This window comes from Lucilia sericata, unplaced genomic scaffold (genome assembly GCF_015586225.1).
Source record: "Lucilia sericata isolate MDLA Ls3-8-SP2 unplaced genomic scaffold, ASM1558622v1 Contig000443F_arrow, whole genome shotgun sequence".
Taxonomy (NCBI): Eukaryota; Metazoa; Arthropoda; class Insecta; order Diptera; family Calliphoridae; genus Lucilia; species Lucilia sericata.
The window spans coordinates 102,726-117,035 of record NW_023994458.1 but is presented as its reverse complement, the minus strand read 5'-3'; the positions used below and the strand labels follow the sequence as shown (position 1 = coordinate 117,035).

General features: G+C 31.7%; 1 protein-coding gene across 1 annotated transcript; it reads right to left on the bottom strand.

The window, feature by feature from the left end:
* Window positions 1-2,816: 2,816 nt before the first annotated feature.
* LOC119604917 (protein male-specific lethal-3) lies at window positions 2,817-13,066 on the bottom strand. The gene is made up of 7 exons (XM_037957826.1): window positions 12,764-13,066; window positions 10,311-10,489; window positions 10,053-10,246; window positions 9,044-9,353; window positions 5,541-6,193; window positions 5,374-5,458; window positions 2,817-3,232 (listed from the first exon to the last, which is right to left on the bottom strand). Exons 1-7 carry the CDS (start codon window positions 12,866-12,868, stop codon window positions 2,980-2,982), a joined length of 1,779 nt encoding a protein of 592 aa, XP_037813754.1. The 5' UTR covers window positions 12,869-13,066; the 3' UTR covers window positions 2,817-2,979.
* Window positions 13,067-14,310: the final 1,244 nt, after the last annotated feature.

Below are 14,310 nucleotides of genomic sequence, written 5' to 3'. Positions count from 1 at the left end.
TTCAGTTCAGTTCTAGTTCAGTTCTAGTTCAGTTCTAGTTCAGTTCTAGTTCAGTTCTAGTTCAGTTCTAGTTCAGTTCTAGTTCAGTTCTAGTTCAGTTCTAGTTCAGTTCTAGTTCAGTTCTAGTTCAGTTCTAGTTCAGTTCTAGTTCAGTTCTAGTTCAGTTCTAGTTCAGTTCTAGTTCAGTTCTACTTCAGTTCTACTTCAGTTCTAGTTCAGTTCTAGTTCAGTTCTAGTTCTAGTTCAGTTCTAGTTCAGTTCTAGTTCAGTTCTAGTTCAGTTCTAGTTCAGTTCTAGTTCAGTTCTAGTTCAGTTCTAGTTCAGTTCTAGTTCAGTTCTAGTTCAGTTCTAGTTCAGTTCTAGTTCAGTTCTAGTTCAGTTCTAGTTCAGTTCTAGTTCAGTTCTAGTTCAGTTCTAGTTCAGTTCTAGTTCAGTTCTAGTTCTAGTTCAATTCTAGTTCTAGTTCAGTTCTAGTTCAGTTCTAGTTCAGTTCTAGTTCAGTTCTAGTTCAGTTCTAGTTCAGTTCTAGTTCAGTTCTAGTTCAGTTCTAGTTCAGTTCTAGTTCAGTTCTAGTTCAGTTCTAGTTCAGTTCTAGTTCAGTTCTAGTTCAGTTCTAGTTCAGTTCTAGTTCAGTTCTAGTTCAGTTCTAGTTCAGTTCTAGTTCAGTTCTAGTTCAGTTCTAGTTCAGTTCTAGTTCAGTTCTAGTTCAGTTCTAGTTCAGTTCTAGTTCAGTTCTAGTTCAGTTCTAGTTCAGTTCTAGTTCAGTTCTAGTTCAGTTCTAGTTCAGTTCTAGTTCAGTTCTAGTTCAGTTCTAGTTCAGTTCTAGTTCAGTTCTAGTTCAGTTCTAGTTCAGTTCTAGTTCAGTTCTAGTTCAGTTCTAGTTCAGTTCTAGTTCAGTTCTAGTTCACTCTAGTTCAGTTCTAGTTCAGTTCTAGTTCAGTTCTAGTTCAGTTCTAGTTCAGTTCTAGTTCAGTTCTAGTTCAGTTCTAGTTCAGTTCTAGTTCAGTTCTAGTTCTAGTTCAGTTCTAGTTCTTCTAGTTCAGTTCTAGTTCAGTTCTAGTTCAGTTCTAGTTCAGTTCTAGTTCAGTTCTAGTTCAGTTCTAGTTCAGTTCTAGTTCAGTTCTAGTTCAGTTCTAGTTCAGTTCTAGTTCAGTTCTAGTTCAGTTCTAGTTCAGTTCTAGTTCAGTTCTAGTTCAGTTCTAGTTCAGTTCTAGTTCAGTTCTAGTTCAGTTCTAGTTCAGTTCTAGTTCAGTTCTAGTTCAGTTCTAGTTCAGTTCTAGTTCAGTTCTAGTTCAGTTCTAGTTCAGTTCTAGTTCAGTTCTAGTTCAGTTCTAGTTAGTTCTAGTTCAGTTCTAGTTCAGTTCTAGTTCAGTTCTAGTTCAGTTCTAGTCAGTTCTAGTTCAGTTCTAGTTCAGTTCTAGTTCAGTTCTAGTTCAGTTCTAGTTCAGTTCTAGTTCAGTTCTAGTTCAGTTCTAGTTCAGTTCTAGTTCAGTTCTAGTTCAGTTCTAGTTCAGTTCTAGTTCAGTTCTAGTTCAGTTCTAGTTCAGTTTCTAGTTCAGTTCTAGTTCAGTTCTAGTTCAGTTTCTAGTCAGTTCTAGTTCAGTTATAGTTCAGTTCTAGTTCAGTTCTAGTTCAGTTCTAGTTCAGTTCTAGTTCAGTTCTAGTTCAGTTCTAGTTCAGTTCTAGTTCAGTTTCTAGTTCAGTTCTAGTTCAGTTCTAGTTCAGTTCTAGTTCAGTTCTAGTTCCGTTCTAGTTCACTTCTAGTTCAGTTCTAGTTCAGTTCTAGTCAGTCTAGTTCAGTTCTAGTTCAGTTCTAGTTCAGTTCTAGTTCAGTTCTAGTTCAGTTCTAGTTCAGTTCTAGTTCAGTTCTAGTTCAGTTCTAGTCAGTTTCTAAGTTCTAGTTCATTCTAGTTCAGTTCTAGTTCAGTTCTAGTTCCTAGTTCAGTTCTAGTTCAGTTCTAGTTCAGTTCTAGTTCAGTTCTAGTTCAGTTCTAGTTCAGTTCTAGTTCAGTTCTAGTTCAGTTCTAGTTCTAGTTCAGTTCTAGTTCAGTTCTAGTTCAGTTCTAGTTCAGTTTCTAGTTCAGTTCTAGTTCAGTTCTAGTTCAGTTCTAGTTCAGTTCTAATTCAGTTCTAGTTCAGTTCTAGTTCAGATACATGTTATATCTGGCTCTTTCTGAAACATCGTCCGCTGAAGTTTTTGCTATAAATTAAAAGCAAAATCGATATTTTTGAGTTTATGGTTTTAAATTTCAAAGGAACTGGAAATAGCATATATTAAACCCTTATTTTAAAGCCAATTGAAAATACAATTAAAGATTTATTTCACATCCTTTGTAAGTTCTTCGAAGTCCGAATTTTAGATATTTATTTCGAAAATTAGATTGAAAAAAGTGTATTGCGAATCTTTTACATTTGTAAAACAATCCAATTTAATTTGAACATTGATTTGCTGGCTCTGGGAGTACCTTCAAACTGATCCTTCAAACTCTTAATATATTTTAAAGAATATTTATGTATATTAAGAGCAAATGTACATAAAAATGTAAATACTATTCGTTGTAAATATATTTCAGAATATCAAATCGCATGTGAATATTTCATATTATTTACGAAGCAAACTTCATACTTTAGTTTATGAACAAAAGCAAAATTAAATGCTTTTATAAATCATTTCTTTACAGATATTAAATTTCTTTTGGAGGAAAAAATCAAAAGACCACAAAGAGTAAAAAAAACTCTAAATAGATTAGGCTATACAGTATAATAAAAAAACAATTGAAATTATAAAATAAATTAAAATAAAAAGTTAAAAATTGTTATTATATTAAAATTACAATTTATTGTATTTGTAAATAGTTTTAAATTATATAAATAAAAATATATACAGACATATTAATTAATATATAAAATATATAATGCTTAATAAAAAAAATTATGAGATTTGTGTAAGTTTTGTTTTATTCCATTTTAATCCTAGTGCTATGAAGCTACACTTTCTACCGTAGTTGCCATAGTGCTGGTAGTTACTAGCGAGGTTGGTGTGGTAATCTTATTCTCCTCCAACGGTTGCTCTTCAGTCGTTGTTTCCTGTGCTGGTATTATTGTATTTGCTGTTGTCTCGGTATCTTCTGTTTTTGTAGAATCTGTGGATATAGTGGTAGTAGTTTTTCTACCGATATTACCACGTACATAGTTGTCTTCGTTAAACCATTCCTTGTGAGACTCCAAGTAACTAAAATTCAATAAAATTTTGTCCAGACTTTAAGTATTAAGGGTGGCGTTATTTGTTAATTGAAGGATAAAATTAAGGGATTTTTGTTTTTGATTGATGAATGTTAATATTATTAGTTGATGATATATTTTTTAAACATAAAACACTTAAAAACCATTTAAAGACCAATGAAAATAAAATATACTTGTTAGTGGGATGTTTAATGTATGAACTTTTTATGCGTTTAATAGAAATGCAATTAGTTATGTTTGATTAGTTTAGCGGTTACACTACAATATTAAGTTTTTCATCACATTTAGTTTTTAACATAAAACACTTTAAATACAAAATTATAGAAAGCACTTATTTGAAGAAAGAAAATAAACAACCTAGATAATTAAAATTTTAAACCGTTTATTGTCTGCTAAGTTGCGATATGTTCTTTTTAACAGACAGTTAAAAAATAAAATTAAAATATACCAAACCAAAATATATATTAAGCAATTTTACCAGAAAAAAAATCTTAGAAAAATCAAAAAAAAAAAAAAAATATTTTTTAAAATAAATAAAAATAATTACAACAGAAATATTTGTTTTAGGGTGTTTGATAATAATTCCATTCCTTAAAAAAAAAATTACAATCGCGAACATAATTCAATATCGTGTAAACTTTAGATAAAGAGTTGATAGCTTTTGTGTTTGCCAAAATAGACAAATGACCATATAACTAGACTTTATATCAGACTAAACTAAGACTAGACTATAGAACAGACGTTAGTAGAGACTCTACACCAGACTATAATGCAGTATATAGTCAATATTATACTCTAACCAAGACTATAGACCCGACTATACTAAATACAATAGACCAGGCTATAGTAAAGACTAGAGACCAGACAATAGTTAAGACTATAGACCATTCAATAGTCAAGACTATAGACCAGACTTTAGTCAAGATTATAGATGCACTATAGTTAAGACTATAGCAAACACTATAGACAATTATATAATCCACACTATAGTCAAGACTATGGTATACGTGGTTGTTCACTACGCTCAAACTGTCAAGTAGAATCGAAGAGACTCCGTTTTAACTAAGTCAAGACTATAGTTGAGACTATAGACCAAACTTTAGTCAAGACTATTTACCAGACTATTGACCAGATCAAAGCCAAAGCAATAAACCACACTATAATCAATAACATAGAACAGACAATATACAAGACAATGGACGTAAGTCTACAGTCAAAAATATACTATAACACGACTATACACAATAACAGACCATTAGACCATTCAATAGTCAAGACTATAGACCAGACTTTAGTCAAGATTATAGACGCACTATAGTTAAGACTATAGCATACACTATAGAAAATTATATAATCCACACTATAGTCAAGACTATAGTTGAGACTATAGACCAAACTTTAGTCAAGACTATTGACCAGATCAAAGCAATAGACTAGGCTATAGTCAATAACATAGAACAGACCACATACAAGACAATGGACGTAAGTCTACAGTCAAAAATATACTATACACAAGAACAGACAATAATCAAGTCTTTACACAAGGCTAAAGACCAGAAAGTAATCGAGTCGAAAGTCAAGACTATAACCGAAACTATAGATCAGACTATAGCTGAAACTATAGACCAGACAATAGCTGAGACCATAAACCACACTATTCCCGAGTCTTTACTTATACGTAACGGGGTGCAAATAAGATTTTTAAATATTACAAATAGGATATCAATTATATATATTGATTTTTTACCTAAAATACCCACACTGTCCTTAAAACACGATAAGTATTTATAATAGTCGTATCATTTGGTAATAGTTGTATTGATATTAATTCATGAGGAAACGGATTATTAAAGAAATTTCCAAACACAACACAATTTAATAAAAATAAACTTAATACACAAAATAAAATAATATTTTTAAACATTGCCAGTAATTTATAATAAACTTTTAATACTAAAATATAAAAAGAGGTATCTTACGTTAGAGAACCAATTATGGAAAAATTAAAACAGCAAAGTAAATAAAATATGCAAAAGTAAAACAATTTAAACAGGTGTTATTGTTTAATTTTAAATGTACACATAATGTTTATGATTATAGAGAAGAAAAAAACCATGCAGATAAACTTACTTGGTAAATGTATCCAAATGTTGCAAAAGAACTTTTAATTTTTCATCAGTCATAGAAGAAGCATTTAAAAATTCTGGTAATTTCACTAAAAGTAAACAGAAATAAAAAATAAAATAAGTTATTTAATATAACTCCTAAAACAGCTTAGCTATTGAGCCAATAAATACCTAATAATCTGGCTAAATGTGGTGCACCAAAGATCATAGCCGGTGCTGGAACAGCATTTGTGGGCAACAGACGCCAAGATAAAACATTTTGCAAGAAATCTCGAATTTGTGGAGAAATTGGTGGCAAAGATTTTAAATAATTCAAATGTGATACTGGTATATTAGAGTGTAAGGGTGTAGATGCACCCGAACTGGTACTAGCAATACTGGATAAACAATTCTCTAAAGTAAGATCACAATCATCACTACGATGTGAACGTAATTTTCTACGTTGTGGTTGATCTTCTTGTGATACTGTTGTAGTTATTGTATTAGCATTATTCGCTGTGCTCGAGGCTGGAATGCTACTTGGGGTTTCTGTCAAATTAGCAATTGGTGTAATACCAGTAGTTGCTGTAGGAGTAGTAGTTTCAATAACCACATCCGCTGCTATTGTATTAGTCGCAGTAGCATTTGTTTCTGCAGTATCTGTTTTAGTATTAAACCACTCCATACTAAATGCAGGTGTTGCTACATACGTGAACGTTTTTAAATTCTCCTCAGATAGATAGGATAAAGCGTAATCCTCCTCTTCTTTGTACAGTAAATAATCGGTTATAGTGAAATCGAAATAAATTCTTATTCCGTCAGCCACCTCTTTGAGTAAAGTAATTCTGAAATGTTTATTAAAATTTACATTAAATTTAAATTTTTATTAAAAAAGGGTTACTTTGTGTCAGTTCTAGTACAGTTTTAGTTCGGTTCTAGTTCAGTTCTAGTTCAGTTCTAGTTCAGTTCTAGTTCAGTTCTAGTTCAGTTCTAGTTCAGTTCTAGTTCAGTTCTAGTTCAGTTCTAGTTAAGTTCTAGTTCAGTTCTAGTTCAGTTCTAGTTCAGTTCTAGTTCAGTTCTAGTTCAGTTCTAGTTCAGTTCTAGTTCAGTTCTAGTTCAGTTCTAGTTCAGTTCTAGTTCAGTTCTAGTTCAGTTCTAGTTCAGTTCTAGTTCAGTTCTAGTTCCAGTTCAGTTCTAGTTCAGTTCTAGTTCAGTTCTAGTTCAGTTCTAGTTCTAGTTCAGTTCTAGTTCAGTTTTAGTTCAGTTCTAGCTCAGTTCCAGTTCAGTTCTAGTTCAGTTCTAGTTCAGTTCTAGTTCAGTTCTAGTTCAGTTCTAGTTCAGTTCTAGTTCAGTTCTAGTTAAGTTCTAGTTCAGTTCTAGTTCAGTTCTAGTTCAGTTCTAGTTCAGTTCTAGTTCAGTTCTAGTTCAGTTCTAGTTCAGTTCTAGTTCAGTTCTAGTTCAGTTCTAGTTCAGTTCTAGTTCAGTTCTAGTTCAGTTCTAGTTCAGTTCTAGTTCAGTTCTAGTTCAGTTCTAGTTCAGTTCTAGTTCAGTTCTAGTTCAGTTCTAGTTCAGTTCTAGTTCAGTTCTAGTTCAGTTCTAGTTCAGTTCTAGTTCAGTTCTAGTTAAGTTCTAGTTCAGTTCTAGTTCAGTTCTAGTTCAGTTCTAGTTCAGTTCTAGTTCAGTTCTAGTTCAGTTCTAGTTCAGTTCTAGTTCAGTTCTAGTTCAGTTCTAGTCAGTTCTAGTTCAGTTCTAGTTCAGTTCTAGTTCAGTTCTAGTTCAGTTCTAGTTCAGTTCTAGTTCAGTTCTAGTTCAGTTCTAGTCTAGTTCAGTTCTAGTTGCAGTTCTAGTTCAGTTCTAGTCAGTTCTAGTTCATTCTAGTTCAGTTCTAGTTCCGTTCTAGTTCAGTTCTAGTTCAGTTTCTAGTCAGTTCTAGTTCAAGTTCTAGTTCCGTTCTAGTTCAGTTCTAGTTCAGTTCTAGTTCAGTTCTAGTTCAGTTCTAGTTCAGTTCTAGTTCAGTTCTAGTTCAGTTCTAGTTCAGTTCTAGTTCAGTTCTAGTTCAGTTCTAGTTCAGTTCTAGTTCAGTTCTAGTTCAGTTCTAGTTCAGTTCTAGTTCAGTTCTAGTTCAGTTCTAGTTCAGTTCTAGTTCAGTTCTAGTCAGTTCTAGTTCAGTTCTAGTTCAGTTTCTAGTTCAGTTCTAGTTCAGTTCTAGTTCGTTCTAGTTCATTCTAGTTCAGTTCTAGTTCAGTTCTAGTTCAGTTCTAGTTCAGTTCTAGTTCAGTTCTAGTTCAGTTCTAGTTCAGTTCGTAGTTCAGTTCTAGTTCAGTTCTAGTTCAGTTACTAGTTCAGTTCTAGTTCAGTTCACTGTTCAGTTCTAGTTCAGTTTAGTCAGTTCTAGTTTCAGTTCTAGTTCAGTTCTAGTTCAGTTCTAGTTCAGTTCTAGTTCAGTTCTAGTTCAGTTCTAGTTCAGTTCTAGTTCAGTTCTAGTTCAGTTCTAGTTCAGTTCTAGTTCAGTTCTAGTTCAGTTCTAGTTCAGTTCTAGTTTCAGTTCTAGTTCAGTTCTAGTTCAGTTCTAGTTCAGTTCTAGAATTCAGTTCTAGTTCAGTTCTAGTTCAGTTCTAGTTCAGTTCTTAGTTCAGTTTCTAGTTCAGTTCTAGTTCAGTTCTAGTTCGTCTAGTTCAGTTCTAGTTCAGTTCTAGTTCAGTTCTAGTCTCAGTTCTAGTTCAGTTCTAGTTCAGTTCAGTTCAGTTCTAGTTCACGTGTCTAGTTCAGTTCTAGTAGTTCAGTATCAGTTCTAGTTCAGTTCTAGTTCAGTTCTAGTTCAGTTCTAGTTCAGTTCTAGTTCAGTTCTAGTTCAGTTCTAGTTCAGTTCTAGTTCAGTTCTAGTTCAGTTCTAGTTCAGTTCTAGTTCAGTTTTAGTTCAGTTCTAGTTCAGTTCTAGTTCAGTTCTAGTTCAGTTCTAGTTCAGTTCTAGTTCAGTTCTAGTTCAGTTCTAGTTCAGTTCTAGTTCAGTTCTAGTTCAGTTCTAGTTCAGTTCTAGTTCAGTTCTAGTTCAGTTCTAGTTCGTTCTAGTCAGTTCTAGTTCAGTTCTAGTTCAGTTCTAGTTCAGTTCTAGTTCAGTTCTAGTTCAGTTCTAGTTCAGTTCTAGTTCAGTTCTAGTTCAGTTCTAGTTCAGTTCTAGTTCAGTTCTAGTTCAGTTCTAGTTCAGTTCTAGTTCAGTTCTAGTTCAGTTCTAGTTCAGTTCTAGTTCAGTAGTTCAGTTCTAGTTCAGTTCTAGTTCAGTTCTAGTTCAGTTCTAGTTCAGTTCTAGTTCAGTTCTAGTTCAGTTCTAGTTCAGTTCTAGTTCAGTTCTAGTTCAGTTCTAGTTCAGTTCTAGTTCAATTCTAGTTCAGTTCAGTTCTAGTTCAGTTCTAGTTCCTCTTTGAATATTTGTATACAATTTTAAGTGTAGATCATTAATTTTTAAATAATTATAAATTTATTTCCAACCCCAGTGGTGACTATGTTATAAAAAACAATAATTTTAAAACAAAAAAGTTTTATAAACCTTTTAAGTTACCATGGAAATTTACATGTTTAATGATCTTATGTAGACAGTACTAAATAAATAAACAATAAAAAACTATAAAAACAATCCAACACTTCAACCCCAAATTAACAATTAAAAAATATCTAAACAACCCATGTACTTCACTTACGTATTAATAATTTTATCCACATCCTTTTCCTTTTTATCCGCCGTACGCTGTTGTGCTGTACGTCGTCTAGTAGTACCACCTTCGGTCTGATTATTGGTAAAGACCATTTTTAGAGCGGTCTGTTTAACGAAATTTTCCAGTATGGCAACAATCGGTATGCGTGAGGGTAGTGCATGCTGTTTACCATATTTAACAATCATATCATGATCATATTCCAAATATTGACGTAAACGTTCACTGATACGTAACATAACACGATCTTCATCATGAAAACTTTCAACAGAACTGCAACACGAATCGGTTTCACAATCTGTGTAAAAAAAATAATAATTAAATTAGAAAATTTTGTTAATTTACATAATATTTATTATGTATTTATAAATTATACTTTTAGGCATTTGTTTTTTATTAGATTTCGGCAAATAATTTTCGGAATTAAAAGCAACCAAAAAGCATTAGACCGTTACCACGGTTTGCACTAAACTGCAATAATGTTGCTACCGCATACATACATAAATATGTACACAATTGTATCTGCTACATTCGCATACATATGTATGTATTCGTAGTTAGTTAGTGTATGTTATAAGGGTGACACAGATACGATTTGAAGTTGTGAACAGTTTCATATTATTTTGTTATTTTTCTGTTTTTTTAGATATTTGTGCGCACATTGACCTACATTTAACAAAAATAAGCATATACATACATACTGAGATACAGAGGAACAGAGCTACAGACAGAACTACACGTATGAATTCTATGCAAAAAGTTCATTGCACCTAATATAAATGCATACATGTATGTATGTATGTATGTTTTTAGTAGATAAATACGTACAAACGAACATGTTGTAATAGTTGTGGTGTATTAAACACACCCACCCACCCTTGTTGCTTTGTAAGCAGACCACGCTTTAAACATGACAATTGTTTATAAACAATATGTATATGGTTTATAGTTTCCGTTATTGTTTGTTAATTAATAATCTCTGTATGTATATACTTACCATCTTTCATAGAACAATTTTCATTTTTCTCAAATGTACTACCCGAACTACTAAAATTATCCTCCGATAAACCGCGTGGTCTTAATTTTGTGGGCGAAGTACTGGCATCGGCTGAATCCTCCGAATTAATAGCTGCCGATTTACGTGAACGTTTTTTATTTTTACTGTGTTCTTTGCGATACAAATAGGCTCCCCTGGAAGAATAAAATAAAAGAAGTATAAAAAATATTTTTTTATTGTTGTTTATTTGCTGCTTACAATTGTAATTGGGCTTTTTCAGCTAAGTCACGCTGTAATTGCCTATTTTCTTCAGTATCTTTAAGCACAAAGTCAGCACTTACTTTACGATCCCATGAACTACTCCAGCCTTGAAAATGTATTTTGTATTGTATACTTTTACGTCCCCTTTTGTCTTTAGTTTCGTACGTTCCTAATATCTGGAAAAATATGTATATATAATTTAGAAGAATTTATTAGTTATTTAAAAATTTTAGTGCTAATTAAACATACATAAATGATTCTTTTTGATAATTAGATTTATGGAGAAGTAAGAATTTATTAGTTCTTTAGGATTTTAGTGCTAATTGAACACACATAAATGATTCTTGTTGATAATTAGATTTATGGAGAAGTAAATTCAGGCATAATTTCCTACATATAATGTTAAGGACTTATACAAAAAACTAGTTCTAGTACCCGAATTTAAATAAAACTGATCTAGAACTGAACTAAATCTGAACTAGATCTGCACTAGAAATGTACTAGAACTGACCTATATCTGAAGTAGAACTGAACTAGAACTGAACTAGAACTGAACTAGAACTGAACTAGAACTGAACTAGAACTGAACTAGAACTGAACTAGAACTGAACTAGAACTGAACTAGAACTGAACTAGAACTGAACTAGAACTGAACTGAACTGAACTAGAACTGAACTGAACTAGAACTGAACTAGAACTGAACTAGAACTGAACTAGAACTGAACTAGAACTGAACTAGAACTGAACTAGAACTGAACTAGAACTGAACTAGAACTGAACTAGAACTGAACTAGAACTGAACTAGAACTGAACTAGAACTGAACTAGAACTGAACTAGAACTGAACTAGAACTGAACTAGAACTGAACTAGAACTGAACTAGAACTAGAACTGAACTAGAACTGAACTAGAACTGAACTAGAACTGAACTAGAACTGAACTAGAACTGAACTAGAACTGAACTAGACTGAACTAGAACTGAACTAGAACTGAACTAGAACTGAACTAGAACTGAACTAGAACTGAACTAGAACTGAACTAGAACTGAACTAGAACTGAACTAGAACTGAACTAGAACTGAACTAGAACTGAACTAGAACTGAACTAGAACTGAACTAGAACTGAACTAGAACTGAACTAGAACTGAACTAGAACTGAACTAGAACTGAACTAGAACTGAACTAGAACTGAACTAGAACTGAACTAGAACTGAACTAGAACTGAACTAGAACTGAACTAGAACTGAACTAGAACTGAACTAGAACTGAACTAGAACTGAACTAGAACTGAACTAGAACTGAACTAGAACTGAACTAGAACTGAACTAGAACTGAACTAGAACTGAACTAGAACTGAACTAGAACTGAACTAGAACTGAACTAGAACTGAACTAGAACTGAACTAGAACTGAACTAGAACTGAACTAGAACTGAACTAGAACTGAACTAGAACTGAACTAGAACTGAACTAGAACTGAACTAGAACTGAACTAGAACTGAACTAGAACTGAACTAGAACTGAACTAGAACTGAACTAGACTGAACTAGAACTGAACTAGAACTGAACTAGAACTGAACTAGAACTGAACTAGAACTGAACTAGAACTGAACTAGAACTGAACTAGAACTGAACTAGAACTGAACTAGAACTGAACTAGAACTGAACTAGAACTGACTAAACTGAACTAAACTGAACTAGAACTAAACTAGAACTGAACTAGAACTGAACTAGAACTGAACTAGAACTGAACTAGAACTGAACTAGAACTGAACTAGAACTGAACTAGAACTGAACTAGAACTGAACTAGAACTGAACTAGAACTGAACTAGAACTGAACTAGAACTGAACTAGAACTGAACTAGAACTGAACTAGAACTGAACTAGAACTGAACTAGAACTGAACTAACTAGAACTGAACTAGAACTGAACTAGAACTGAACTAGAACTGAACTAGAACTGAACTAGAACTTAACTAGAACTGAACTAGGAACTGAACTAGAAAACTGAACTAGAACTGAACTAGAACTGAACTGAACTGAACTAGAACTGACACTAGAACTGACTAGAACTGAACTAGAACATGAACTAGAACTGAACTAGAACTGAACTAGAACTGAACTAGAACTGAACTAGAAACTGAACTAGAACTGAACTAGAACTGAACTAGAACTGAACTAAAAACGAACTAGAACCGAACTAGAACCGAACTAGAACTGAATTAGATTTGCACTATAACATTCATAGATTAAAATCCTTCTTCGATAATAAGTGACTTTGGTGTAACAAATCTCAGAACAGCGCAATTAATGTCTACGACTGCTTCTCCCAATGTATTTAAGATATGTATGCATGTATGTACATGTTTATATTTATTTGCAGCTAGTAATCAAGATTCCCACGATTTCCCTACATACATATGTATATATTACAAATAATTGATGTTTTCTTACCTTGGAATCATAGAGAACTTTTGCTTTCGAAGGATCTGGTTCATAACATAAAACTTTTTCGCCCTTCTCGAAATAACGAGAACGGGGCCCACGTGTTGAAACCATTATCACAAAATAATTTATTTAAACATTATACCTAATTAGATAAAAAAAACACAATATAACTAAAACTTATAATTAAACCGCCAAAAATCCACCGAACTTTAAGAAATTTCGAGTAAATTGCACCGCAAAACAAAAATCGACATTATGATAAACAAAAAATACACATAAAAGAGCGCAAACAGCTGTCATTTACAGGGTTGTAGAATTATACTATTATTACCTAAAAAGGGAAAATTAAAAGGCCAGACTAGTAGTAAATTACCAATTTGTGAAATTTATTGTATATTTTAACTTTGTATTTATACTTAGGTTTATTAATTTACTATGTAATATTATTTTGGCCAAATTGGCGTTTTTATTACTGAATAAATAAATAAATAAGATAATTTTTGGAAGATTTATTTTATTAAATGTTTAGCCAAATTTTATAAAAAAGTCAAACATGTTTTTTATCACATTTTTTTTTAATAATTCCCTTTTTAATGTTTTTTATTGAAGCCCGGCAACTCTGTTGTTTTGCTGCACACCAGCTGCACTGGTGAAAAAAACTTGATTAATGCCCCCAAGTCGAGAGAAAATCAATATTTTGTCATTTTATGCATCTTTATTAATTATTAGCAATATTATTGTTTTAATAAAGTTATATATTTCTTGACTAAAACAATTAAATTACTTTCATTTATAATTTATGATGACTAATACGTAAATCAAACGTGATTTAGTCATATTGCTATATAAAGCACAAAGTACAAACAATATTAAATTAACTTTAAATTAAAAATTAATAATTTTTTCTATTTACCTATCAAATATTAAGCTTGTAATGCATTTAATAAAATAAAAGCTTGTAACTTAGTTCAATATGCATTTAATAAAATAAAGAATTGTTTATAAATAAGACCTTTTAACTTTAATTTAAAGAACAGAGTCTCTTTAATAAATAACTTCAATGTTTGACTAGAAAAAATATATAGTTTATGTCATAATATTAGTCAACGATGTTTAAATCTGATTATTTTTTCATTTAATTAATAACTTTTATATATTTTTGCAAAAATATTGTAAATTATTGTTGATTCATTCCGCATGTTATTAAAAGCAAAGAGAACATTGTAGAAATTTTGACATTGACAGTGATGCAATTTTACAGTTTAAAAGCCACTGCTTCTATATATATACAACACTGTGTAGGCATTAATCATGTTGAAGGTTTTGCACATTTTTTGATAATTTGCAACTATTAAATAAAAATAATAACAAAAACCTATAATTAATATTAGTTTTTTACTATTTAAATAAAACTATTATCAATTATTTTTAAAATTTATCCATTTTCCTTAGTTATTACAAAATAAACAACCACATGATGTTGTTTAGAGCCTACGGAAGTATGGGTAGTTTGTTCCAGAACATTCTAGTGTTTTCGTTTATTTTTGTTTTTC

Coding starts and splice junctions, on each gene's coding strand:
- LOC119604917 (XM_037957826.1), bottom strand. CDS start 12,868: ATGGTTTCAACACGTGGGCCCCGTTCTCGTTATTTCGAGAAGGGCGAA. Junction 5,459..5,540: donor ACATTTAGCCAGATTATTAG/GTATTTATTGGC, acceptor GTTTACTTTTAG/TGAAATTACCAGAATTTTTA. Junction 3,233..5,373: donor CATTTGGATACATTTACCAA/GTAAGTTTATCT, acceptor ATTGAATTTTAG/TTACTTGGAGTCTCACAAGG.